Source organism: Saimiri boliviensis, chromosome 8, assembly GCF_048565385.1.
Source record: "Saimiri boliviensis isolate mSaiBol1 chromosome 8, mSaiBol1.pri, whole genome shotgun sequence".
NCBI lineage: Eukaryota > Metazoa > Chordata > Mammalia > Primates > Cebidae > Saimiri > Saimiri boliviensis.
Genome location: NC_133456.1, coordinates 101,242,335 through 101,268,273, shown reverse-complemented (window position 1 = coordinate 101,268,273; position 25,939 = coordinate 101,242,335). Strand labels below are relative to the sequence as shown.

The 25,939-nt window shown below is 35.8% G+C and overlaps 1 protein-coding gene across 14 annotated transcripts in view; it reads right to left on the bottom strand.

The window, feature by feature from the left end:
* Positions 1 to 25,939, bottom strand: part of NEBL (nebulette) — a 380,100-nt gene that overhangs the window by 66,031 nt on the left and 288,130 nt on the right. For 11 of the 14 annotated variants that reach the window (XM_074404950.1, XM_074404951.1, XM_074404949.1 and 8 more), the window contains 6 exons: positions 21,209 to 21,310; positions 20,149 to 20,250; positions 10,658 to 10,771; positions 8,942 to 9,046; positions 3,291 to 3,395; positions 888 to 995 (listed from right to left, as the gene is read on the bottom strand). The exons of 2 other annotated variants lie outside the window; for them this stretch is intronic. In XM_074404950.1, the coding sequence (XP_074261051.1) occupies positions 888 to 995; positions 3,291 to 3,395; positions 8,942 to 9,046; positions 10,658 to 10,771; positions 20,149 to 20,250; positions 21,209 to 21,310 (636 nt within the window). The remainder of the gene's footprint in view (positions 1 to 887; positions 996 to 3,290; positions 3,396 to 8,941; positions 9,047 to 10,657; positions 10,772 to 20,148; positions 20,251 to 21,208; positions 21,311 to 25,939) is intronic. One more of the 14 variants, XM_074404956.1, reaches the window with a different exon arrangement.

Below are 25,939 nucleotides of genomic sequence, written 5' to 3'. Positions count from 1 at the left end.
ATGGGAATAGTTTGATATCATGGGGTTGGGTTCCTGAAAAAAGGGTGCCCTCCAAGACATGGGCAAGCACTCTCTGTCTTTCCACCTTCTGCCATGGGATGATGCAACAAGAAGACCTTTGCCAGATGTGGACCCATGGATTTTGAACTTCCAGCCTCCAGAACTGAAAAAAATTAATCTCCATTCTTTATGAATTGCCTAGTCTGTGGTATTCTGTTATAGCAACACAAAAGGGACCAAAGCATAAAATAACAAAGAAAAGGGACTCATTGTAATTCTGACCAGGTTCCAAAACATTAACATTTACTGGATCCAGAATTTCACTTCAGACAATTTCAGTAGATACATTCTTAAACTATAGAGAATACCTTCTAGCATCATTACTTGATGATTAAATGAGCTGAGATATAAAAGACTCTTAGCATATTACCTAGCATGGAGTATTTTTAAAATGTGAGTTCTATTTTCATTGCAAAAACAAAACAAAACAAAAACAAAAACAGGTTTAAAAAAAAAAACAACCAGCCTTTTGTTTTTAATTTTTATGAACTCACCATAGTTTTACATTAACATCTGAAAGGCAAAAGGTAAAAACATTAATATCTGAAAGTGTCAGTTATACAATCAGAGCATATTAGACCTGATGGCGGGTATAAAAGCTCATCTGGCTTGAGATCCATATTCACCAACGAGAAAAACTGAGAACCAAACTAACACAATGATCTAGACAAGATCCCAGGCAGTGGGTGGCTAGGTCTAGAAAGCAGGTCCTTGAATCTGCCCAGAGCAGCGCTCTTTCTTCTAGACCCGCTGAACATTCTAAGTTCTTTCAAATGGTAAAACATCAAATTTACATTAAACAATTATTAACAAACCAATTGACCTACTTCACTTTGCATGTTCTGAGCCTCCTTTGAAGCTTGATAGGATGGTGTCTCAACAAATTCAAGCATTGGCTTTCCCTTATTTTTCTCATATTCTTCTTTGTATTTAACCTTCATTGGAAAAAGAAAAGCATATAAAAATCAAAAGCCCTTATGCAAACAGAGCAAAGTAAAAATATATATATATCACCTTGTTTTCTAAAATCATATTATTCTGGCCATTTAGGTTGATCACTGAGTTCCCTTTAGTTAATGACATACAAGGAAAGTAAACATAATATAAAATTTCTTAAGGTATACAAGTAATTTATAACAACTAATGTAGTTCTAGAACCTGTATAAAGTATTTTTTCTAATAGCTGGAATATACAGATATGTGTCATATATATGGGGTTATTTATGTATATGCAAATGGCATACACGTATAGGTAGTAGGTGTGAGACAGAGGTTGATCCCTGAGATCGCATTGATGTCTATCGGTAAATCAAAAACAAGAAAGAAAATATGGGCATGATTCTCTATTTTTCTGTCAAAGAGAAAATGATATCCTCCAGGGTTGAACTTTTTCATGGACACTAAGTAAAACACTCACACAGACCTTTATATGATTTACTTCAATTTCACTATGCAATATTTAATATCATATTATGATTAATTTCAATGAGAGTCAGTCCTCATCTTCAGTTTATAAAATGAGTGATATTTTTTAATCTTCCATTAAAAAAAATAATATGTAAACCATCAGAGTGGCTGGCTTTTTAAGCAACATATGTTTTAAAATTAAACTCATAGAAAAGTTTTTATCATACTTCATTCAGAAACGCACTCTTGTTAAAATTTATATGTCTAATAATTATGAAATTATTTCTTAAGTTGTATTGTAATAGTGATAATGTTAATAATTCAACCCAAGAAAAATTTTCTAACTTAGAACTTTATGGAATAGGAAATATGACATACTTTAAAATACCTATTTGTAGACACAATTTTGTTGCAAAGAGTATGATAGAGTGATCAATAAAAGTATCAGGACGTATAATAGCATACACCATTAGGATAAAATTTTGTGAAATAAATGAAAATAAGAAATACACGTGTGTGTGTATACACACGTATATTTATATATATGTGTATATACACATACACGCACACGCATATATACATACATACATATATATATATATATATATATATATATTTTTTTTTTTTTTTTTTAATTTGAGACAGAGTCTCAGTCTGTCACCAGGCTAGAATGCAATGGCACAGACTCAGCTCACTGCAACTTCTGCCTCCCAGGTTCAGGCAATTCACCTGCCTCAGTCTCCCAAGTAGCTGAGATTACAGTGTGTACCACCATGCCTGGCTAATTTCTATATTTTTAGTAGAGATGGGGTTTTGCCATTCTGGCCAGGTTGGTCTCGAACTCCCGATCTCGTGATCTGCCCACCTTGGCCTCCCAAAGTGCTGGGATTACAGGCATGAGCCACTAGGCCCAGCCTGTTTTGTGTATTTTTAAAACCGATAAAGGTGAGTATCAAATTATCATGGACTTCACATTCCACAGAATACATTTAAAAGAGTGATATAAAATTTTGTCTTAACAGATGTTGAAACTGACATCTTTTGCAACTGTTTAAGCTGAGAATTAAAAAAAAAAAAAAACCACAGATAACTTTAAAATATTCTAGAGAGAATATTTTTTAAAGCTTATTCAGGGATTACCTAGAATTTCATATTTTAAAAAATTAATCTAGAATAAACTAGTATTACTTTTAATAACACATAATTGAAATAAAAAATTATAATTAACCTTGCACCTGGAAAATTAATGTTATCACTCAAAATGACAAATCAGGACACTAGAAAAATTTAAATCATCATGTGGTTTGACCACAGTTTAATTAATTTCTATCTTGTAACTTTTTAATTATGTGAAGTAATGGTTATTTTATTAGAAGCCTTTAGACTGAAATATGGTTCAAGATCCCCTCACCACAAAACATATATAGCAAATGGTGTTTCAGATTGTCAAAAGTAACGGTTTTTTTTGTTTTGTTTTGCTTTGATTTTGGTTTGGTTTGATTTTTGAGATGGAGTCTAGCTCTGTCACCCAGGCTGGAGTGCAATGGCACAATCTCGGCTCACTGCAACCTCCACCTCCTGGGTTCAAGCAATTCTCCTGCCTCAGACCCCTGAGTAGTGGGATTACAAGTGCCCAGCATGTCCAGCTGATTTTTGTATTTTTAGTAGAGACGAAGTTTCGCTGTGTTGGCCAGGCTGTTTTCTCAGGATTTATTCTTTTCTGCAGCTATACGTTCTCAGTTAAGATGCACGGCAGCAATCGGTGGGCCTCAGGATGGTTACGGGTCCCTGGCAGGGAGGGTGGGTGCCCAGCACGTACATACCTGACTTTGGAGGATGGCATTGCCTTTATGGTGCAGGTGATCCACAGCTTCGGCATCAAAATGATACATTCTTTTGTTTTCCTCAAAGAGTTTTTTATATTCTCGCTAAAATACAAAACATGAAAATAAATTTAGAATTAAAGAGACTGATCAGAGCAATCAATACTTAGAAATGCGAACTGCACGATACAAGCCACCAAGAGCTGCAAAGCTGTTGCCAAGACCCCGTCTGCATCTGGCTAGCAGGTAGGAGGTTTCTGACATGGAGATACACAGACATCCAAGACAGATCCGCTCTAGGTCAGCATATGAAACACACAGAGAGACGGAGGACAGTTAATCGCAAACGTAACGTCAGAGATATTCACAACACCAGGGAGTGGCGACAGAAAGCTAGTGCTGGGACTCATGTAAATAGGCAAAGTGGGGCAAAATAAAGGCAATGTGTCTTGCTCTTATATTAGGACAGGAATATATTTAATACTGTTCAACAGAAGAGAAGGAAAGAAAAGCAAAAGGAAGGCTGAAAAGAAACCCAGAGGCAAGGAATAAAAAAGTCCTATACAAAAAGACTACACCATGAAGAAGACTGAGGGTCACAAAGAAAAGGTAAGAGAAATAATTCAACTAATTTTCCTAAAAGGAAAGGGTCAAACATGCCTGGAAGAGAAACTGAGAAATCTTGGAATAGTCAGTTGAGTTTTTAAGGTGAAGAAATTGAATGAAGGCTACTATTTAGATATACAGACAAAACGCTGAATTTGGAAGAGACTAAATTGAACAGGGATGCCAAGTTTGGCCACGAAATATGCTACATATAACAGGCAGCAATATGACAGACAAACATTGTTACATTAGCTACCTAAGTGTCTATCAACGGATGAATGAATAAAGAAAATGTGGTACATATCCACAATGGAATACTATTCAGCCACAAAATTGAATGAGATCCTGCCATTTGCAACAGCATGAATAGAACTGGAGATCATTATGTTAAGTGAAATAAGCTAGGCACAGAAAAACAAATTTCACATGTTCTCACTCACATGTGGGAGGTAAAAGAGACCCCAGCCCTACAAAAAATAAAGAAATTAGGTGGGCATGGTGATGTGCACCTACAGGTTAACAATAATTTATTGTACACTTTAAAATAACTAAGAGTAGAATTGAAATATTCCTAACAGAAAGAAATGAGAAATGCATAATTTGATGGATACCTCAATTACCTCATTTGATCATTTCACACTGTATGTCTATATCAAAACATTACATTTATCCCATAAATATATACAACCATTATGTATCAATCGCAATTAGAAATTAGAAATTTTTAAAAATATTTCATGATTTCTATCATTGGAGATTGGATGCTTAGTTATTTAGCCTTATTTGGAAAAGACCTTTAGAAGTAAATGGTAACTCTTAAAGACTCAAGACTACAGAGACTTAAGAAGCTAAAGATAGTTGCTTATTAGGCAATGGGGCTACCAGTAAAATTGGCACTAGAGTGGAGGGATAAAAAAACAGTACTTGAAAGGGAGCGGAAAAGAGCTGGCCGTAAGGAAACTTACATTTCAGTCTTAGGGGATCCTCCAGGGATTTCAGAATGAAAGAGAAAGAAAGCCCAGTGCTAGGAATGGAACAGATGTCCAAGTGGCCTGCCACACAGGACCTGCTCTTTTATGTGGGACAAAGCAATAGTCCCCAAACGGAGCCTGGCCTCAAGTGCTTCCAGTCAACTAGGGAACTGCAATATATGTTTCCCCAGACCCTAACCAGAATAAAACAAGGGAGGAAAGCCCAAGGAAGGTCACGAAAATGTTCACACAGTACTTTTTTCTTGGACAGGTCTTGCTCTGTCACCCAGGCTGGAGTGCAGTGGAGTGATCATGGCTCACTGCAGTCTTGACCTCCCGGGCTCAAGCAATCTTCCCACCTCAGCCTCCAGAGTAGCTGGGGCTTAGATGCATGTCACTATATCCAGCTAATTTCTTTATTTTTTGTAGAGCTGGGGTCTCACTGTGTTGCCCACACTGGTCTCAAACTCATGGCCTCAAGCCATCCTCCTGCCTTGGCCTCCAAAAATGCTGGGATTACAGGCATGAGCTACTGCACCCAACCCACAGAGTACATCTTGACTGAAGGAAACAAGTTATAAATTTTGGCTTCTCTAATCTTTTTTTTAAAAGCCTTTATTTTTAACCAGTTTATTTTAAAAAGATAATATGGAAAGAAAGATAACAGTATACTTAGAGATTTCATAATTTAAGTTTTTATGAAATAATCATGAGTGTAACAGTGCAGCTACAACATAGTCCATTACTGAGTTAAAATCCACAGCAAATAAAGACTGGGATATTATTATGTGTAAAATAATGAATATATGCTGAAAAATTCAGTACATATTGTTCCCAACACAATTATCCATTTTAGTTACAAAGAATTTTTAAAACTCCTATTTAAGAGAAAAACAAAATTTAAAAAAAGAAAAACTTATTTGAATTAAGATCTGCAAAAGAACTTGAAATACGTGTCCTTCCTTACATAACAGTCTCTGTTGCCTCCTAGTGGGAGGTACACAGTAACACAAAATATATATCTTTCAGTTTATGTAGTTATAAAAGAAACTGAATACGATGAAAGTCCATTTTCCAGGGGAAAATGTTTCCCAAAACTTTAATTAGAATGGTTTTACTCACTAATTAAGGCACTCCTATCGCTCTATAGAGTTCAGGTTAAAATAAAAGTAATTCTGATGTTGCTCAAGGCATCTGGGGGTCTTTAAAACAACAGCTACTTATGTCAAATGGCTAATTTTGGCAAAATATCTCCTTATTGGGCAATCTTATTCAATCTTTTAATAAAGTAAGTTACTTTTATAAATCAACAAAATTCCAAATTTTTACATTAAAATTTTAAAGTAGGCTACTCTGTTACTTCACAAGTACTAGATAAGAGCCATTCTAACATAAACTTGAGCAAATGCATACAACTTTATACAACATATACAACTTTATACAATGTATATGTTTATACAATGTATACAACTTTATACAATGTATTCAACTTTATACAATGTATACATGTTTATACAATGTTTACTTATTTAGACAATGTATACAACTTTGTAAGTAGACACTTCAAAGGAACACATTTTTTAAGTGTTCAACTTTCTCTCCCATGCAGTAGTCATTCAATCACAATTTGTGTACCGGGAGGAGAAAAAAAAAATCTGCAATCTAGGCAAAAGCACCACCTAAATGAAGATCTAAAAGTTACAAATGATATATCAAATCTGTGTAACATATGACTTTCTGAGTTTTCTCTGTTGAGGAGATGATAGAAACAATTTATATTAGACTGTGATTTTTTTCCACCATTATTATAAAATAAAGGTCAACGTTCTTGAAAAGAAATATTGCATAGGAGCGGCATGCTTTCTTCCAGTCACCAAATGTTTAAATTACCACTATGATCTTTGTATTGGCTTATTTGCACATGAATCCCCATGTCCCTAGGAAATTTAAGCTAACTATAGCTAGAGAAAGGTCAAGGGCAAATGCCACTGCAATGATCAAAACTGGATGTCAGAGAATGAATGTGAAGAAAGCAGGGGGCTCAGGGAATAGAAATATATCAATTTTAGGAGCATATCTATGCGTCATGGTGAAAAAAGACAAACAGAGACACTCAAAAAATAGAGGATTGTATAAAGAGCTGTGGGAATAAACACTGAAGTGCAAGCCAACATGATGTAAATGTCCTGGAACTGGGTGCCAATTCTGGGCTCATCAAATAGTCCGCTAGCCTCTATTCCCTGTTCAACAGGCTGGAAACACTAAAGTACTGCTTTTCATCCAAGGACCAATCATCAAAGAAAAAAAATCATTTATATTTATTTATAATTATTATTTTACTTTTTATTTATTTATTTATTTATTTTGAGACAGAGTCTTCCTCTTGTCTAGGCGGGAGCATAATGGTGCCATCTCAGCTCACTGAAACCTCCCAGGTTCAAGTAATTCTCCTGTCTCAGCCTCCTGAGTAGCTGGGGTTACAGACAGCGACCACCACGCCCAGCTAATTTTTGTATTGTTAGTAGAAATGGGGTTTCACTGTGTTGGCCTGGCTAGTCTTGAAGTTCTGACCTCAAGTGATCCACCCACCTCGGCCTCCCAAAGTGCTGGGATTACAGGGATGAGCCACCATGCCCAGTCAGAAAATAAATATATAAATAAACTTTATTATTTATTTATTTTGAGATGGAGTCTCGTTCTGTCACCCAGGCTGGAGTGCAGTGGTGCAATCTTGGCTCACTGCAACCTTCACGTGACTTCCAGGTTCAAGCGATTCTCCTGCCTCAGCCACCTGAGTAGCATGTGCACGCCACCACACTCAGCTAATTTTTATACTTTTAGTAGAGATGGGGATTACCATGTTAGTCAGGCTAGTCTTGAACTCCTGGCCTTGTAATCTGCTTGCCTCGGCCTCCCAAAGTGCTGGGATTTCAGGTGTGAGCCACCGTGCCCAGCAAAAAATAAACTTTAAAAAACTCTGTATGAATTACTTGCATGCATAATAGCATTAAGGAAGGAAGACAGTGGCAGTGGTATTGCAGAAAGGAGGCTTACAAAATAATAAACATAACATTTCAAAGCACTAAAGCCAAGTATAGATTATTTCTAAAAATGACCTGAAGGTGTATCTCATTATTTAACTGTCTAGAAACCAAGTTTTGCCTATAGAGTTTTAAGTCCAGGCACATCAAGTGAAGACAACTTTCTTCATTTTTTTTCATGCCTCATCCAACATATATTTCTGCATCTGACCTATGTCTGGCCCAAAGCAGATACTCAATAAATTATGAATAATTTTGAGTGAGATTGTGATTATTAAAATGGGCATGAAAATAATTTATGGTCAAATAAAAGCTCATTGCCACCATGGGGCATCCTGAGAAGTACAAAGTGGAGGCACATGTGACCCAGGGTTATCAGTTACAAGAGCCTGCGAAGTCAGGGTCCTGATGTACTATGGGTTGAAACAGCATCCAGAATAATGGAGAGTCCCACAGGACTGACCATGTGGGCAGTGCGCCCAAATATTTTCATCAAGACATGAAGAAGAACTCACCCTTCTCTCCTGGTTACCTTGACTGAGAACATGGAAACCGTGACAAGACTAAAAGCAATGTGTCAATGTAATATAAATGCCATTAGGAATTATTTTCAGAGAAAATACAGTTTAGACTAAGACAATTTTTCATGCTACTAAAGACATACTAAATACAAGACACTCTGGTCTGACCCGCATAAAATAAAATATCCCTGACTTGAGAGCCTGAACTTCAAGTGGCTTTAAACTAACACAGAAGATGAAGAGGAAAGAACAATAGAAAGACCACTTGGGCAAACACTTTCAAATACAGTTGTACACAGCAGATACTGGAGAGCTACCAAGAACCTCCTTTGTAAAGTGACAGCTCTGGTGCGATTTCTGCAAGCACAGAACTATTTTTCAATGAGTTAGTTATTGAGGGAGGAGTGAGGCACAGGCCCTCTAAGGAAGCAGGTGAACACATGAACGCTGCAGGCATGTTGGCTTCTTGGAGCCATGAGGTGTCTACAGTTACCATTAGATGACCCACTTACACCACTGAGCATTTTGCTGGCTTTCAAAACGTGGTCCAAAAACAACAAATTTGGGAGATCTGAAACTGGATCATGAATATTTTGAATGTCTTTCTTGTATTTCACCTATGAAAATAACATGGAACAAAATACCATCTAAGATAAGAAAATACGCTTTTGCATTACGCTTTTGCATTACTGCATTTTTCATACAAGTAGTATTATTTACTGGTAAATTGACAGGCGAATTTACAAAAAGCCACTAGATGGTGCTGATTTACTACTGAATGAGTTTTTAGAAGTTATTTCTATATGGGCTTGAAAATACTTGAATAATTCCTTTTGTTGTTTACATATTCAGAAACGGTGATGTTAACAGAATAAAGCAATTTTCACAGTTACTCTGGTTTCAAAAAATAAAGAGAATAGCCCACTTTATTCTTTAGAAATTACTACAGTATTTCAATTATGCTTTGTGGAGATCTTAGGATTTCAATGTTTTCCCTCTTATCCACACAGACTTTTTTAAAGCAACTTTCTGAAAATACAATGCTAGTAATAATATAACATTGATAGCAATCACACTATGTGCCACTTTTCTAAAACCCTTTATATGTATTAAGTATTGAATCTCAACAATAACCTCTTTATTAAGTAGGTACTTTAAGTAGCCCCATTTTAAAGATAAGAAAACGGAGGCACAGAAAGACAAAGACATAGTAGTATGTGATGAAACAGGATTTAAATCTAAGCACTTTGACTCCAAACCTTTAGCTTTCAGCACTATGCTCTAGCTTCTTTTAAGTATATTTCATCTCTATTTCCTTTATGTTTGTACACACATGCAGAATAATCAAATGAAAAAGAGAAATCATTCTGCTATTCCCAGTGATCACAAAAGGCAGAAACACCCACTTCAATTGCTAGAAACGAACAAAAGCTGGTTGTTGAATACAAATAGTAATACCTTATAAACATTAATTAAAGCAAGATAAACCAAGGCCCAAAGAGCCAATGGGAGTTGAAGGGTTTAAATTATCTAACAAAGTGACAGATCAGTAATACATAATTTTTATACTTGAAAAGCAAATCTAAATTATTTTCAACTATAGCAAACTAATCAATTTTTTGATGTTGCTGTTTTTATACAAGACAGAGTATAAAACAAAATTCTTAAAAGATTTTTAAAAATTATTTCTTGTAAAATTATTTTTATTTTTAAAAACATGGAATGAAAACAAATCATATAAGGAATTATTTTACAGCATTTACATAAGGGATAAAAAATAAACTATAAGCCACTACAAGTAAACTTTCTAAAAATTTCTTTATACGATAAATTACCATGTACCAGGCAGTACTTTACAATAAACTCAATTTCATCACCATAATTACATGAGGTAACTATTGTCCTAACCACTAATTTGTGGTAATACAGACCACTTCTCTGTAAAATTCTATAATCTATTTCTACTCTTGAGCAGAAATAATAACTTCATTTGCAATATTATTCCTACTTATTAACTAATTAGTAATCAGTAACCATTAAAAATTAATTACAATAATGTATTTTTCTCAGAAAAAGCTTTAGAAAAATATGCTTCAGTTCAACTACAAATTGCCTGGAAGCTACATTATTTTGATTAAGTATTGGTAATTACAACACAGTTGATTCTTAAAAAAAAAAAAAAAGAATCAAAAGATATTGAAAATAACTTTCTGTGAATTATAACTTACATTGCTTGCCAATGTAGCAGCAAGCTGATTCTGCCTAAAAGCAGCACTTTCAAGGGGATTGTAATGATGTTTCTTATCCTTCATTTCATTTTCAAATTTTTCTTTGTATTTAACCTGTCACAAAAGAAAAGACAAATAGTACATGTATCTTTACATTTAAAAGTTTAACACATTTGATTTTCATGTAGATAAAATAAAAGCAATCTTAAAAATGAATGGTTGCAAAGTTTACATTCCTGGTATCCAACCCCCTCTATAAAGCTTAATTACGCATAAAAGTTATTAAAAAAAAAAAAAAAGCTCTACTTGTACATTAATCACAAATGCAATTAGGCATGAACTCAAATCCTATTAATGAGAATTATGCACTAAAATATCAAGATTTTTAAATGTCAGTTTTCATTTCTGCATTTCTGTAATCTCTGATCAGTTAGAAACCTAGACCACAAATGTCTTAAGGTCTACCACATTTAAAAAATAGATTCTAGGCCCCAGAATTTACATATATATTTTCCTAAGGGAATGATTTCAAATAAAGAGCATGGTGTGTACCACGGTTTTTCCTCAACATTTCCTATACTTCATTTGCTCAAACATTTAATTTTAGGAATTGCATTTTCTGAAATGTCCTGGGTCTATTTAATGTCAATTTAAAACTTTCTCTACTTTAACTCTACAATTTATTCAGCAAGAAAACCAACTCCAATATTCACTCTAAATTGCTTTTCTCTTTTTAAAGGACTCTTAGAATAACCAAAAAAGGATTATCAATTTATTTGGTAAGTTGATATATTTTTCCATATATTGAGAAATATGTGAATTCATATTATAACTAATTAGAATATAAACATGAGTCCACTAAAAAAGAAAAGAAAAGAAAAGAAAAAACCTCTAGCTACTCACATGCCACACTCCCTTTAACTTACTGTAGCCAGGAAAAGGTGTATTGATTTTACAGGTCAAAGCAAGCTCTTTAGTTCTCTCATATTTTTTTGTTCTCTTATAAACTTTTCTCATGTTATAATTTTTACAGTTTTTTCTTACAATATTCTGATAATGCACCTTTATTCATACATCTAAAGGCTCCGCCTTGCAGAAGGCTTTATTAAAAAGCAATTTGGGATGGCTCTCATCATGTATTTTAATCAGGGATACATAGAGTGATGGTCTTCTTCAGGGACACATGTCTGGTACCCATGAGAGAGAGCCAGAGAAAATCTTGTTGGGAATACAGCATTTGGGAAATATTTTGAGATGGTTTACAGGAAATATTTTCTGTTGTGGTTTCATTTGATAATAACAACTTTCTGACATTCACAACACCTTATAAATTTATTTTAAGTAATTGGAAAGACCTCTTAAAACAACAAACTGATTTTTTTATGGTTTTATGTCTTTAAATCAAGAACAAAATTATGGATGAAATAAATTCAGATTTCCTTCAGTACTTTATACAGCAGCTGGCACAAAAGCAATGATTCACCCTACCTGGTCCTTCCCTAAATATACCGCCTTATTCTTTGTGCCCTCTTCACCCTTCTGCTACATTTTTACCATATTTCAGTCACTGGTTCTGTCTCTCTTAAGTTTGTGGTGCCTAAAGGATATTTGCTCAACAAAGATGGTGGACTCTTTGACAGCCTTCCACTGGAATGACACTTCTGACTCAGCCAGATTCACTAACACTGTATTATCTAAATGGCAAAAGTAGGTTATATGATCTTTGCACAAAGAGAGCCCATCATACTGTTTTTGCAAACTCTGAGGTTTCCACTATAATTACACTAGAGTATTTGAAAATAATACTGGCAAATTCCTTTCTTGTTATTAAACCTTGCATATGCTCTTCCAAGTAAACATACAGACACCTCCTCCTCAACTTATGATGGGGTTGCATCTCAATAAACACACCATAAGTTAAAAATATTTTAAGTAAAAAAAAGCACCAAATACACCTAACCTACCAAACATTATAGCTTAGCCTGGCCTACCTTAAACATGCTTAAAACAATTACCTTAGCCTACAGCTAGGCAAAATCACCTAATACCAAGTCTGTTTTGTACATGGTGAACATCTCATGTAATTTATTGAATGCTGTAATGAAAGTGAAAAGCAGAATCATTATATGGGTACTTGAAGTACGGTTTCTACTAAATACGTACCACTTCCATGACACGGTAAGGTTAAACAATCTTTTTTTTTTTTTTTTTTTGAGACGGAGTTTCGCTCTTGTTGCCCAAGCTGGAGTGCAATGGCACGATCTCGGCTCACCGCAACCTCCGCCTCCTGGGTTGCGGCAATTCTCCTGCCTCAGCTTCCTGAGTAGCTGGGATTACAGGCACGCGCCACCATGCCTAGCTAATTTTTTTGGTATTTTTAGTAGAGACGGGGTTTCACCATGTTGACCAGGATGGTCTCGATTTCTTGACCTCGTGATCCACCCACCTCGGCCTCCCAAAGTGCTGGGATTACAGGCTTGAGCCACCGCGCCCGGCTCAGGTTAAACAATCTTAAATTGAACCACTAGAAGTCAGGGCCCATGTATGCATTTCTAAGAAACAATAATCACTCTGTTATTCGCGTACTTATATTAAATGCAATAATAAGCAATGTGTTGTGAAATGTGTCTTGTTCGACATTCACTACAGTAAGTGATTTGATTCAAGACGCCTAAGGAACAAAAACACAAGTTTCCCTCATTAACGACAAAGTAAAATAACTGCATTATATTTAAAAAAATGCAGGGACCAGACATCAACACTCAATTGTTCCTAACCTCACTCTTTCTGTAAGGAATGCAGGTAAAATAAACTAAGAAGATAACCAAATAGTTGAAGTGAGTCACATCATGTTCACTCACTCACTATACAGACTCACTGAACATTCTACCGTATTTTCAACCTACACTTCATGCATCTGTCTGTCTACCTCCTCATGCAGGCTTGCATCTTCTGAGACATGCAGGAAATGCTCTTCCTTAACTCTAATTTGTTATTCAACCATGGAACAAAGCATAACCCTTTCAGTTTTAAGATCATTTGAGAAAGGGAGGAACAGGTATTAGAGTGACTTTGCCATGGTTTAAAGACACAATGTTGCTCCTTATACCTACATCAATTATTCAGGAAACAAATGAAGTTATTCCACATGACTGGTTTTATTTACATTATGACTAGTGTGGCTAGTGGTCCTAATATTTATCACCTTTTTTATTAACTTTTTTATTTTTAATCTTTGTGGGTACATACTAGGTATATATATTTATGGGGTACATGAGATGTTTTGATACTGGCATAAAATGCATAATAATTACATCATGGAGATATCATCTTTTAAAAAAATACTGTATAGTATATAGGATCAAACTCCTAGATGTTTCTTAAAGAATTATAAGCGATTTAGTAAGATTTTCAGAGGCTCACACTTGGAGAAAACACTGGTACTGTTACCTCCAATGACAGCACTGTAGATCCTCACAAGTGTGCCTCTTCTCATATAAAGAAATGAGAAATTACATCTGAGTATCTTCATATGAAGATCCAGATCCTCATAACCGCGCCTGGATATGTGTGAAGTCTAACACGCAAACCCAGAACTTTACACTGATATCACCTGTGGCTCAGACTCGCAAAAAGCCAGCAAAGGCACAAAAAAGCAGACCCTGAATGAAGGTGTTTCATCATAGCCACATAAACACATTTTAGCAAAGAAATAGTTTGATAAGTGTGCCTTAATTATCACTGAAAATGAAAAGCAGGCTGGGCACAGCGGCTCATGCTTGTAATCTCAACACTTTGGGAGGCCAAGGTGCATGGATTACCTGGGGTCAGGAGTTCGAGACCCAGCCTGGCCACCATGGTGAAACCCTATCTCCACTAAAAATACAAAAATTAGCTAGGAGTGGTGGCGCATGCTTGCAGTCCCAGCTACTCGGAAGGCTGAGGCAGGAGAATTGCTTGAACCTGGGAGGCAGAGGCTTCAGTAAGCCAAGATCGTGCCACTGCACTCCAGCCTGGGCAACAAGAGCGAGACTCCGTCTCAAAAAAGAAAGAAGGAAAGTAAGGAAAGTAAGCAAATAACACAATACCGCTTATCTAGGATGAAATTAAACTAAAAGCTATCAAGGAAGACAGGACAAACAGATTTTTACATAGAACTCACCATAAAATCAAGACTATCTTTAAGTCTTAATTTTACACAATATAATATTTCTGCTCTTATGTTCCTTGCATAATAACATCATACTGACTTTGCATCAAATGTTAATGATCCAGAGAATATCGGTTTAATCAGGCTCTATACATCTATTGGCAGCCCAATCTGTGTTTTCCCTTAATAGTGGATCAAAAGCCTATGAGCCCTGTCTCCATAGAGCCTGCCTTGTGGGAAGTGAAATAGATTTCTAAAACACACACATATATGTATATATGATACAACCTACAGATTGTGTCAAGAACTGTAAAGAAGAGCAGAGAATACAGGGGAGGAGAGCAACAAGTCAGGAACATGACATTTGAGCTGATACTTGGATGTGAGGTGGCTGGTGGAGGGAGTGCTTGCCAGGAAGGGAGAACAGCAGATTCTCCAAACCAATCAATACCCCTTGCAATTTAAGGCCACTGCTTATTACTACATTTTCATGGCAATTCATAATGTGATTTTTAGGATTAAAACCGACTCATATCAATGTATTAATGCAATTTTAGAACAATGCTACTTATTATAAATACATGGCTCTTCCTTAAGGTTATAAAACTGAACAAGGAATCTATTCTTCACGCAGACAAATTCCAAGTGATCAGATGATCAATGGATATATTAATGCATTAATTATTCTTAGAATTTTTTAAGTCAATAAATTCAACAGTTACTGTACTTACATTTGAATTACATATGTACCAATCCCTTCATCTTGGCACTGGAGATTTTTGCTTTAGTTTTTTATTGATTTTTTTAAATCACCTGGCCATAATTTCATGTATATTACAAATTTCAAAAAGGGAACGTTTACAACTATGGGAGGAAAGCTATTGTAGAAGTTAACATGAGAAGGGTTTGGTATGTGTTTCCATTACCTTCTCTGGGTAAAACCCCACAGAGTTCAGTTTACAGATAAAATATGAGAATCCTGCCCATTCACTCGCTGTTCCCATCTTTTCATCAGACGGATTTTATCCCTGCATACCTTGAACATTGCCTTGTCATTGCCTTCCCTATCACAATGCTTCCGGTGCTCCGGTGCTCTTTTCCTCCCTGCATTCTATCCACCCCCATCTCCCTGCTTATTAAATCCCTAAATCATTTGCCTTCTACGTATTTATGCACCTTTGTCATTAGTTTAGGAGCAAGCTAAAAACTTGAATGCTATCAACTAAAATAAGAAACTAAACTTTCTGCCTGAATTTCTTTTATAATTGATATACCTGAAAATACAAATGGAATCTACTGAGTTCATTCCAGAATTCCCATTATTCCTTTTCCCAGGTTTCCTCTTCTCTGATGAGTTTATACAGCTTATAACATCTTACGTGACATGAAAAAATAAACACAATAGCTATAATATAACTTGCAAATTACAATCTGCTTAAGCACCTGATTACTCAGTTACTAAATAATTTGAGATTGAAGAAAAAAAAATCTGCCTTCAAGCCCAAGTGGAGATCAAGTAGGGGAATTTTTGTAGACTGAATTTGAAATGTAAAAATAAAAGCTCAAATCGCAAAACTTTTTTCTGAGGACTCTCAAATAGAGTTGTGGTGGAAGGAATTTAAGAGCAGACTCTCTCAGACAGTGCTCATACTTCTGCTCCATTCTGTGCATGAATTCACCTAAAAATGTAGAAGACTGTTTTGAATATCTAAAGTAAAATTATTCCTATGAAATTATGTCATGTTTCTATGGGCCAGGTACCACTTTAAGTGTTTTATTCACAGCAACTCATTTAACCTTCACAGCAACCCTGAGAAGTAGATACTGGAGCTGTCATCCCCATTTGACAGATAAGGAAACAAAAATAGAGAAACGAAGCAATTTGTCCAATGTCACTCTACCAGCAATCAACAAAACTAGTAGTTTAACCCAGGTAGGGCCCTGCTGCAGGGTACATTTTCTTAATCACTAGACCAAACCATACCACTTCTCCAGAATTTGCTTTCTCCCCAAAAAAGGGTGAAGTTGTAAGAGGCCAGGTAGCTATACTGGAAATCGAAAGGGACGCCCATATCCCCTGCCTCTTCAACAAGCATTACTGGGAATATGTAGAGCTTAGAGTCACAGCCCTTTCATGAGAGTCTTACCCACATGTGTCCCTAATCGCTTACACATCAGTAGCCTCCTGAGTTATAAATTTGCTTTATAAATGAAAGTCCCTTATTAACTGTAAGACAATTACTTTGAGGCACAATTGCATTTGAGCATCTCTCATGCCTGCCTCTCCCAGGGAGCAGCTGTTTCTGCCTCATTTTCATTCCCACAGCCAGAGAGTCTATTCAGGTACGCATCACCTTATGTACCACGGCCACAGCCCAGCTAGCCTCTGGGATGTTCACCACTTGTGAGCCAGGCTTTTCTGCCCAGTGTCACCGCATTAACCTTCCCTAAGTATTTTCTTCACAATCCATCTTTGCTCAAAATCTTCAGCGATGACTTCTTTCTTCCCTGAGAGACTACAGTTAACATGGCAAAAAGTAGTTCTGATGTTTACTTTTTGGAATTCAACCCTAAAATGCTTCCCATGATTGCATTCTGAAATCACTTTTTCTTTTTATCATTATTTTTTCGTAGAACACATTATTCTGGGAAGGGGGCGATGGGGTGTTATTATTTAAAAGTTATAGAGTTTCACTTTTACAGGATGAAATGAGTCCTGGAGATGGACAGTAGTGAGGGTAGCACATTATAAATGCATTTAACACCACTGCACTGTACACTTAAAAATGGTTCACATAGTAAATTTTATGTTATAAATATTTTGTCATGATTTTTTAAATGGGGAATATTGTATATATAAACACATTATTCCGATTCTGTTCTCTAAGCAATGGCTTATAGTTGAAGTCAATACACATTGACCTATCCATCATCACGCAGTATCTAAACTCCTCCCAGATTCCTGGTTATGTGCACAACTATATCCTCTTGTTTAGAGCCTCTGCCATCAGATTTCTGTCCCCTGGTATGTTCATTTCCAACCTCTATTTGGGACTTTCCCCTTGAGCAGAGCTTACTTCTCCCTTTAAATACAAATTAGCTAAAATGTACCTCCTACACATGAACTTTCTAACACTGTGTCTTTCTCCTCCACACTAACATGACACAGCATGTGATGGGTGTAAGTGGGTGTACAATACATTTTGCTTTCACTTTGTTGGTATTTCCCTTTCTACTAATAAATTTGAGCATCTTTTCACCTGTTGATTGGCTATTTATGTTTGCTTTTCTGTGAGTTATGTTTGCTCTTCTGTGAATTACCTATTCCAGGCGTCCCCAAACTTTTTACACAGCGGGCCAGTTCACTGTCCCTCAGACTGTTGGAGGGCCGCCACATACTGTGCTCCTCTCACTGACCACCAATGAAAGAGGTGCCCCTTCCTGAAGTGCGGTGGGGGGGCCGGATAAATGGTCTCAGGGGGCCGCATACGGCCCGCGTGCCGTAGTTTGGGGATGCCTGATCTATTCATTTCACTTACCCTTCTTCTACTCAACTGTTCATCTTTTCCATTCATGGTAAAACAAAATTGGAAACAAATCTTAAACTATATATAAAAATAAATTCCTTTTAAAGAACTTTTATTTATTACATATATCGCATATTACAGATTTTACATTTAAAATATTAAAATGTTCTCATCAAATGCATTACAAGTACTTTTCCAAATATCTGAAGACCACTGCTCTTTTTTTATATTTTAAAAAACTATTCTCAGATAGATCCTTCTCTGTATTAAAAAACTATTCTCAGATACATCCTTCTCTGTATAAACTCTGAATTATTTAATTTATTAAAGTTATTCAGTTCATTTAAATTTTTTAAACCTTTTTTTGGATCCTGATTGGAATTGTATAAAGCTTTTAACATTAACTTTGAAATAATACACATTTTCATGATATTTAGTATCAAGGCTCTTTCATCAGCAGAATAGTATGTCTTTTCATTCGTTTGAGACTTATGTTCTTCAATCAGATTTTATACTTTTCAACATTTACAACTCTCCACTTTGAAATGTGATTCAAGTAAGACTTCTGCAACTTGAGAAATGAGTATTTTCAAAGTAAAAACTACTAAAAATGTGTAAAAAATACTGTTTGTTAACATTATTGTTGACTTTGCAAATATTACCTTTTTCATTAAGAGAGTTTTTCATTTTTATATAATCAATATGCCTATCTATTATAGCTTCTGGATTTCTGGCCTTAAGAACAACTTTGTTATCCCTATGTGGTATACAGAGTCTCCTGGATTTTCTTTTAAGATTTTTAAATTATTTTATTGTTTGCATTCACATTTTTAATCCACCTGGAATTCATTTTTATATATGGTTTAAGATTTGGGTCCAATTTTGCTCTTCCCATGATGGAAGGCGCGTTATGTCAGCACCATTTATTAGCTGATCCAACTTCTCCCCACTGACTTGAATCGACACTTTTATAATATATTACATTCTTATACATACTGGAATCTATTTCAGGACTCCCTATTCTATCCTACTGATTATTTAATCTCTCACTACACCAATCCCATATTGATTTAATTTCAGCGGTTTTCTATTAACTTATAGTTACTCATAACTTCAGTTTCCCTTCACTGGTCTTCATTTTCATACTTTTAAAGGCTATTCACTGATACTTTCTTTCCACACAATCTTTAAGATCATTTTAGCCATAATTTTTTTTTAAGAAACCTGTTGGATTCTAATAGAAGTGGCAGGACATTTATATGATAGTTCTGAAAGAACTGACACTTTTATCTATCGAGGCTTTCGGCCAAAACCATAAAATGCCTTTATACTTTTTCAGATCTTATTTTTTGTTCTTCAACAAGATTTCAAAGTTTTCTTCATTTTCATCTCCCCTTTTATATTTTGTGACTAAACAAAAGCATTTGAAAATTGGGAAACATTAATATTTTTATTACTAAGTTAACTGTGTGTGTGTTTGTGTGTGTGTGTGCAGATTAAAATACAATTATTTAGTATGATTATTGATGACTTCTGGAAATCCAGTGAAATGTGACCACATGGCTAAACTCATTGAAAAACATTCAGATTTATGCCTGGAGAAAAGAAAACTTTGTTTTATGCTTAAAATTAGACATAATTTTTTCCCTTACTGAAATTCATAATTATTGCAAGCACATCTGAAATAGGTTTGGAAACATTATCTCTGTTTATCCTTGCAATTAAAGATATTATCTAAAATAAAATATTTTCCTGCACTGCCAGAAACAAAATCTCTGAATAAAGTCATTGTGGAATCATCACTACAGCCTTACTTGACTAGAAAGTTTAGAAGCTTCTACGGCATGTTCAAAATCTGGTCTTCCAATTACAGCAGGCTCTTTATTCATCATTCCTTGTCCTTTCTTGTATTCTGCCTAAAATGAATAAATACGACAATGTTAAGTATCTCTACCCTCCAATGATGAATTACATTGACATTAGCCAAAATAAAATATAATAGATCTCATTCCGTTAAAAAATATTCCTTAAAACATATCAAACACTAAAATGTTGACTGCTAAAGCAGTCATTGATTTCATCCCATGCTTACATAAACTCGGCTTTTTGCAGTAAAATAATTACTAATTTTGAGGGTAAGTATTCAGTCATCATCATCTTTATAATTATGTATAAATACTAAAACAAGATATTAGGGAAATTTTCTGGGGAACAGAGATCCTGTACTCTCCATATAGGTAGTTTTTATCGTTTCATTTATTCTGGGGAACTGTTCTGGCTGTATTTGATTGACATGCAGTTGAATACAGTAATGACTGATTTTTAGCCCATGTTATTAAAATTTTTGGTTCAAGTTAAATTATCATTTTTAACCAGGATTTTCAGTATGTTTAAGTCAAGTGGTATTAACTAACGTGGGCACTTTAGAGAAGATAAGAAACAGTTATCCCGTGTGGGAAGTAGACAAAGGTAAGTGTTGGTCAAAGAACCTGCACAATTAACAGCAGCAATGTGGAAACAAGGCCAAAAAAAGTCTTTGGAGCAGGATGAAGGGAGAGATTACATGAAACCACATGACTGATAACCTTGACTTTCAGGCTGCGACATCAGAATGTCAATTCATACCTAAATAGTATTTATTTCCCTGAACGTGTGATTACACTAGCCACAGCCAATTTGAGTCTGGCCTGTTGCGGCGTATACTCAAATAATTAGCATAATCAAATGAATAATTTGGGAGGAGGGAATTGAGATTTACTCTTTTATATTGATTAGTTATACTAATTAAATTAACCATCCAACCACTGAAGCCATGCTTTGCACCCTACAAAAGTAGGAAATTATTTCTGTTCAAGGTTAAGAAAGAGAAATTACGTTGCTTATGATCTTAGAGATCTGGGTTGCCATCTTGATGTCTGGTCGGTTGAGCTCTGCATTGTACATGTGGGTGTCCTGCATGTCTTTCCTGTAAGAAATCTGATCAGAGACAGTTTTGGTTAAAAAATAAATACATTAGTAATTTCACATAGCTACTAGCCTTAGTGTCCACAACATTGTTTATTCTCATCATACTAGCTGAGAGAGCCTACTGACCTTAAGTTGTTTTTGTGCATCTATTTGTATAGGTATATTAATTCTTTATACTATACGTATGTCTCACTGATATTACCATATTTGGGCCAGGCGGTGGCTCACATCTGTAATCCCAGCACTTTGGGAGCCTGCAGTGGGCAGATCACCTGAGGTAAGGAGTTCGAGACCAGCCTGGCCAACATGGCAAAAACCCATCTCTACTAAAAATACAAAAATCATCTGGGCATGGTGGTAGGCACCTGTAATCCTAGCTACTCAGGAGGCGAGGCAGAAGAATTGCTTGAACCCAGGAAGCAGAGGTGGTTGCAGTGAGCCGAGATAGCACCACTGCACTCCAGCCTGGGTAACAGAGTGGGAGTTCATCTCAAAAAAAAAAACAAAACTTGAATTGAATTTATGCTACCTAAAAAATAAGACTAAGATCAGGACACAAAGTTAATCTGAAAGAGTTTTTATATTTACCAATTTATGAGCATGTCTTTGTATCTAAGTGTGTACATTTATATTCATAAGCAGAATATCCTCACCAAGAACTTCAACCCACCCATCACAAAGTCTCAAGCCCTACTAAATGCAAAATAAGCCCAAGCACAAGAATATTGCATATTACTTCCTTGGGGATGGTGGGTGGGGAAGCTCTGTAGCTCCAGCATTTCCCCTTTCAGCTACACTCTTCTCTCCCTTCAAATGCTGTTCTCTTTAAGGCCCGTGGCTAGGAGATCTAAGGTACAGATAGCTTTATCACCCAATAAGTATCATTGCAATGCCTTGAGCCTCCCAAAAATAAAAACAATTACACTGAGGAACATTCTCAATGTTGTGTTAGACACAAAGCCAAAGTACAGTAAGTAGAGATTTAAGAAGAAAAACACATAAATTTTGCCAAATGTAGTTAAAATCACATTCATCATTTAGATTAACTTGAATGACAGAAAGAGAGACAATTGAATTGGCATAGTATCTGATGGTCAATGTTTCACTGTTGAGCCCATTTCTCTATTTCTTGAGATTTGTCTTGAGCTGAAGCAACATTTGCCAGATGTGGTTCTTTTCACAATATCCCCAGGGACTAGCTGGCAATTAAAATATATTCTATTAAGGTCACAATGCAAAGTGTACAGTCATGGACATTCTTAAAATTCACCTTCATTTTTTCAGAGCATAGAAAGTTAGATCACAAAAATGCATCACTGGACATCTGTACAAAATGCACAATTAATTACACTGTGTACGAATATTTCTAATGCCACCTGCAACTTTTCTGCAATAGCATCATTTAGGGGTACTTATTAAAGATTTAGATTCCTGAGGTCCACAATCCTCTGTAACAGAATTTTGATAGATGGTCCCAAAAATCTGATTTTAATGAATTCCCTAGTTAACTGCTATAAACCAGTATTCTGGGTAATATTAATATATCTTGTTAGTTTCCTTTCAACCTAGCAGAATTAAAAAGTTCACCCTTTCTTACTCTATTTAAAAATAAGATCAATTGTAAGAAGTGACAATGCATTAATACTTCAACAGTTTCTCTATGCATTAGGTTATTTTATTTCAATGAAACATTTATATACACTTCTATTTACTCTTTCATGAGTTTACATTTGCTTCACCACCAAGACTATTTTTTAAACTACATTTATAATCATGAATCTGTCTGACAAGTGAACACAGCTGAAACACAATTAGTATAATTTTAAAAGGAACATCTGTTTGCTTCCATATTTATGTTTTCAGAAGTTTTACATTAACAAGTCATTTCAGGTAGGTTTTATGCATACAGGTAGTAAAAGAAACATAAAAATAAGCTGGAATCTGACTTATTTTGTTGGGTAGATTTTAAATCTTTAGGGATTTTTTAAACAGGCCAATTCCACTGGCTTCCAAAAGCAACACACTCATCCACAAATGTTGGTAAATCAATCTCATCCTAGGCTGAGTTAAATACAAGCTGTGTAAACAAAAACCAGCTCTCAGGTGAAAACAAACCCAAATTATTACCCACCTACAAGACTAACTGTTTCTAAGTTACTACATTCATATGAAAACCACAGGGGGGAAATGTCTTTTTGTTTAGAAAAGAATGAGAATAAAAATGGAAACCCTTACTTTTGGAAAAGAACCACCACCTTTCAGAAATCTAAGCTTAATGTGGGTTACCTAATTATATGCTGTTCAGCCTAATGACTGCATGAAGAGAGGTGAACGGTACAAAGGCGGCAGGAGCAGGACTTTGAATAGGGCCCCATCATCCATGTAAATTGCAAATTAGAGACTGGCATATGTGACTCAAAACAAATATTAAGATTGACATGAACTGCAAATTCACACAAGAGGATACCACCGAGCCACACAGAAAAAAGCTTCCGTGCCTGATCACTTGTCAGATCTTCCAGAATATCACTTCTTGGGAATATTCCATAGGAAAGGGCATTTATGTTGGGGGACATTCAAGAGTGGCACACTCCTGATGTCACTTTCTGCAAGGGTGTCTGAATATACATGGAATGGCAATATGGTTTCCTGCACAGATGCCTCATTGTCCTATACCTAACCCATTGCTAGCGTCAGAGGCATCTGAACAAGACCAACTCCATCTTGAGTAGGGAATCAGTAAAATGAGGCTGAAACCTACTGGGCTGCATTCCCAGATAGTTAAGGCATTTTAAGTCACAGGATGAGAGAGGAGGTTGGCAAAAGATACAGGTCACAAAGACCTTGCTGATAAAACAGCTTGCAGTAAAGAAGCTGACCAAAATCCACCAAAACCAAGATGGCGAGGAGAGCGACCTCTGGTCATCCTCACTGCCGCACTCCCACCAGCACCATGGTTTACAAATGCCAGGGCAACATCAGGCCTTTACCCTATCGGGTCTAAAAAGGGGAGGCATGAATAATCTACCCCTTTTTAGCACATAATGAAGAAATAACCGTAACAGTGGGCGACCAGCAGCCTTCAGGGCTGCTCTAATCATGGAGTAGCCGTTCTTTTATTCCTTTACTTTCCTAGCAAACTTGCTTTCACTTTATGGACTCGCCCTGAATTCTTTCTTGCATGAAATCCAAGAACCAATTCCTGGGATCTGGATCAGGACCAATTTCCTGTAACACTAGGTTTGAGGGAAGCTCATCTGACATTTCTCAATACCTATTTACCCCAGTTCACCGTCCACCAGAACTCAGGAAGAATAAAAAAGTAACACAGCAGAAGAGAGGCTGGGAGGTCAAAGTGTGTATATACATACATGTTTTCTTCCATTCCTTAATAAATTGAAACCCTAGATGCTAACCACATTGGAACAGTGGAGTGGACTTCACTCTCCAGTCTTCTCATGACAATATGGTGCTCTTTGAATTTTGTTTTGCATAAGGACAGAGAAAAGAAGAAATCGTCAACTCAGGAGAGATGTGAACTTGAGGGTCAGTAATTGATTTTACATCATTTTCCTTAATGTCTTATTCTCTACTCTGCCCTCAGAGCATAGAAGAGAACAAACAACGAGAAGGAAGAACAGAAGAAGAGAGGAGGAAAAAAATGAGGAAAAAGAAAGATTAAAGAAGAAGGAAGAAGGGAAGAGGAGGGGAGGAAAATAAAATAATAATGGTCTCCGTTTTAGACTATTATGTACTACATTAAGGACTTAATGTTCACTGCCTCACTCATACATTTTTCCAATATGTGACTGTATGAAAATTTTCAAGCAATTATCATATATGTTAAATTTTCATTTCCTTACTACTCATCTATTTCATTTATTTTCATTAGAATAATTTTGGTAAATCCCACAAAGGAAATAACTGTAATTTTAATGAGCATCGCACCCGATTCTATAAAATGCCTTAAAGAAAAATGTTATCTCAACAAAACGTCAGTCTTTCCCTAGGAGAAGGTGGTATATTACTCCATTTCTTTAAATCTTTTACTATAACTTTCAATGAAGTTTCATCATTTTATCATATATGTCTGGCACTGGGCAAGAAATTATCATATGATCACTATTTTTATACATTTATCTTGTACCCACGATGAACCACTTTTTCCTTTTGATAGTGTATAACAGTATAGAGTCTTATCAGAAAATAGCGATTCTTGTTTCTTCCATAGAAACACTTAGAATTATTACCTTATATGCTTAATCTCTTCCTCTTGGCTTCTTTTCACTGAATTTATTTCTTTATTCTTTCCCATGTATCTAAGTCATTCTCCTATCTAATCCCTTTGTAGTGGACATGCGTTAAATTTTTTTGTCGGTCTAGTTTTTTTTTGTTTTTGTTTTTGTTTTTCATTTGGAAACAGCTCCCCCATCACTGCATGTGATTGGTGGGGCTCTCAAACTCAGCCTGCCTTCCTGTTGACTTAGGCTGTCCAGTCAGATACCTTAATTGTTTGGAAACCATGATTAATGAACTTGGACAGACAAGTAACCCAAGCAAGGCCAGAGTTATTTGAATGATCTGAGGCTGGAGGAGAAAGAGCTGCTTTTCTTTTCTCCGAGATCAGTTGCTATGAGG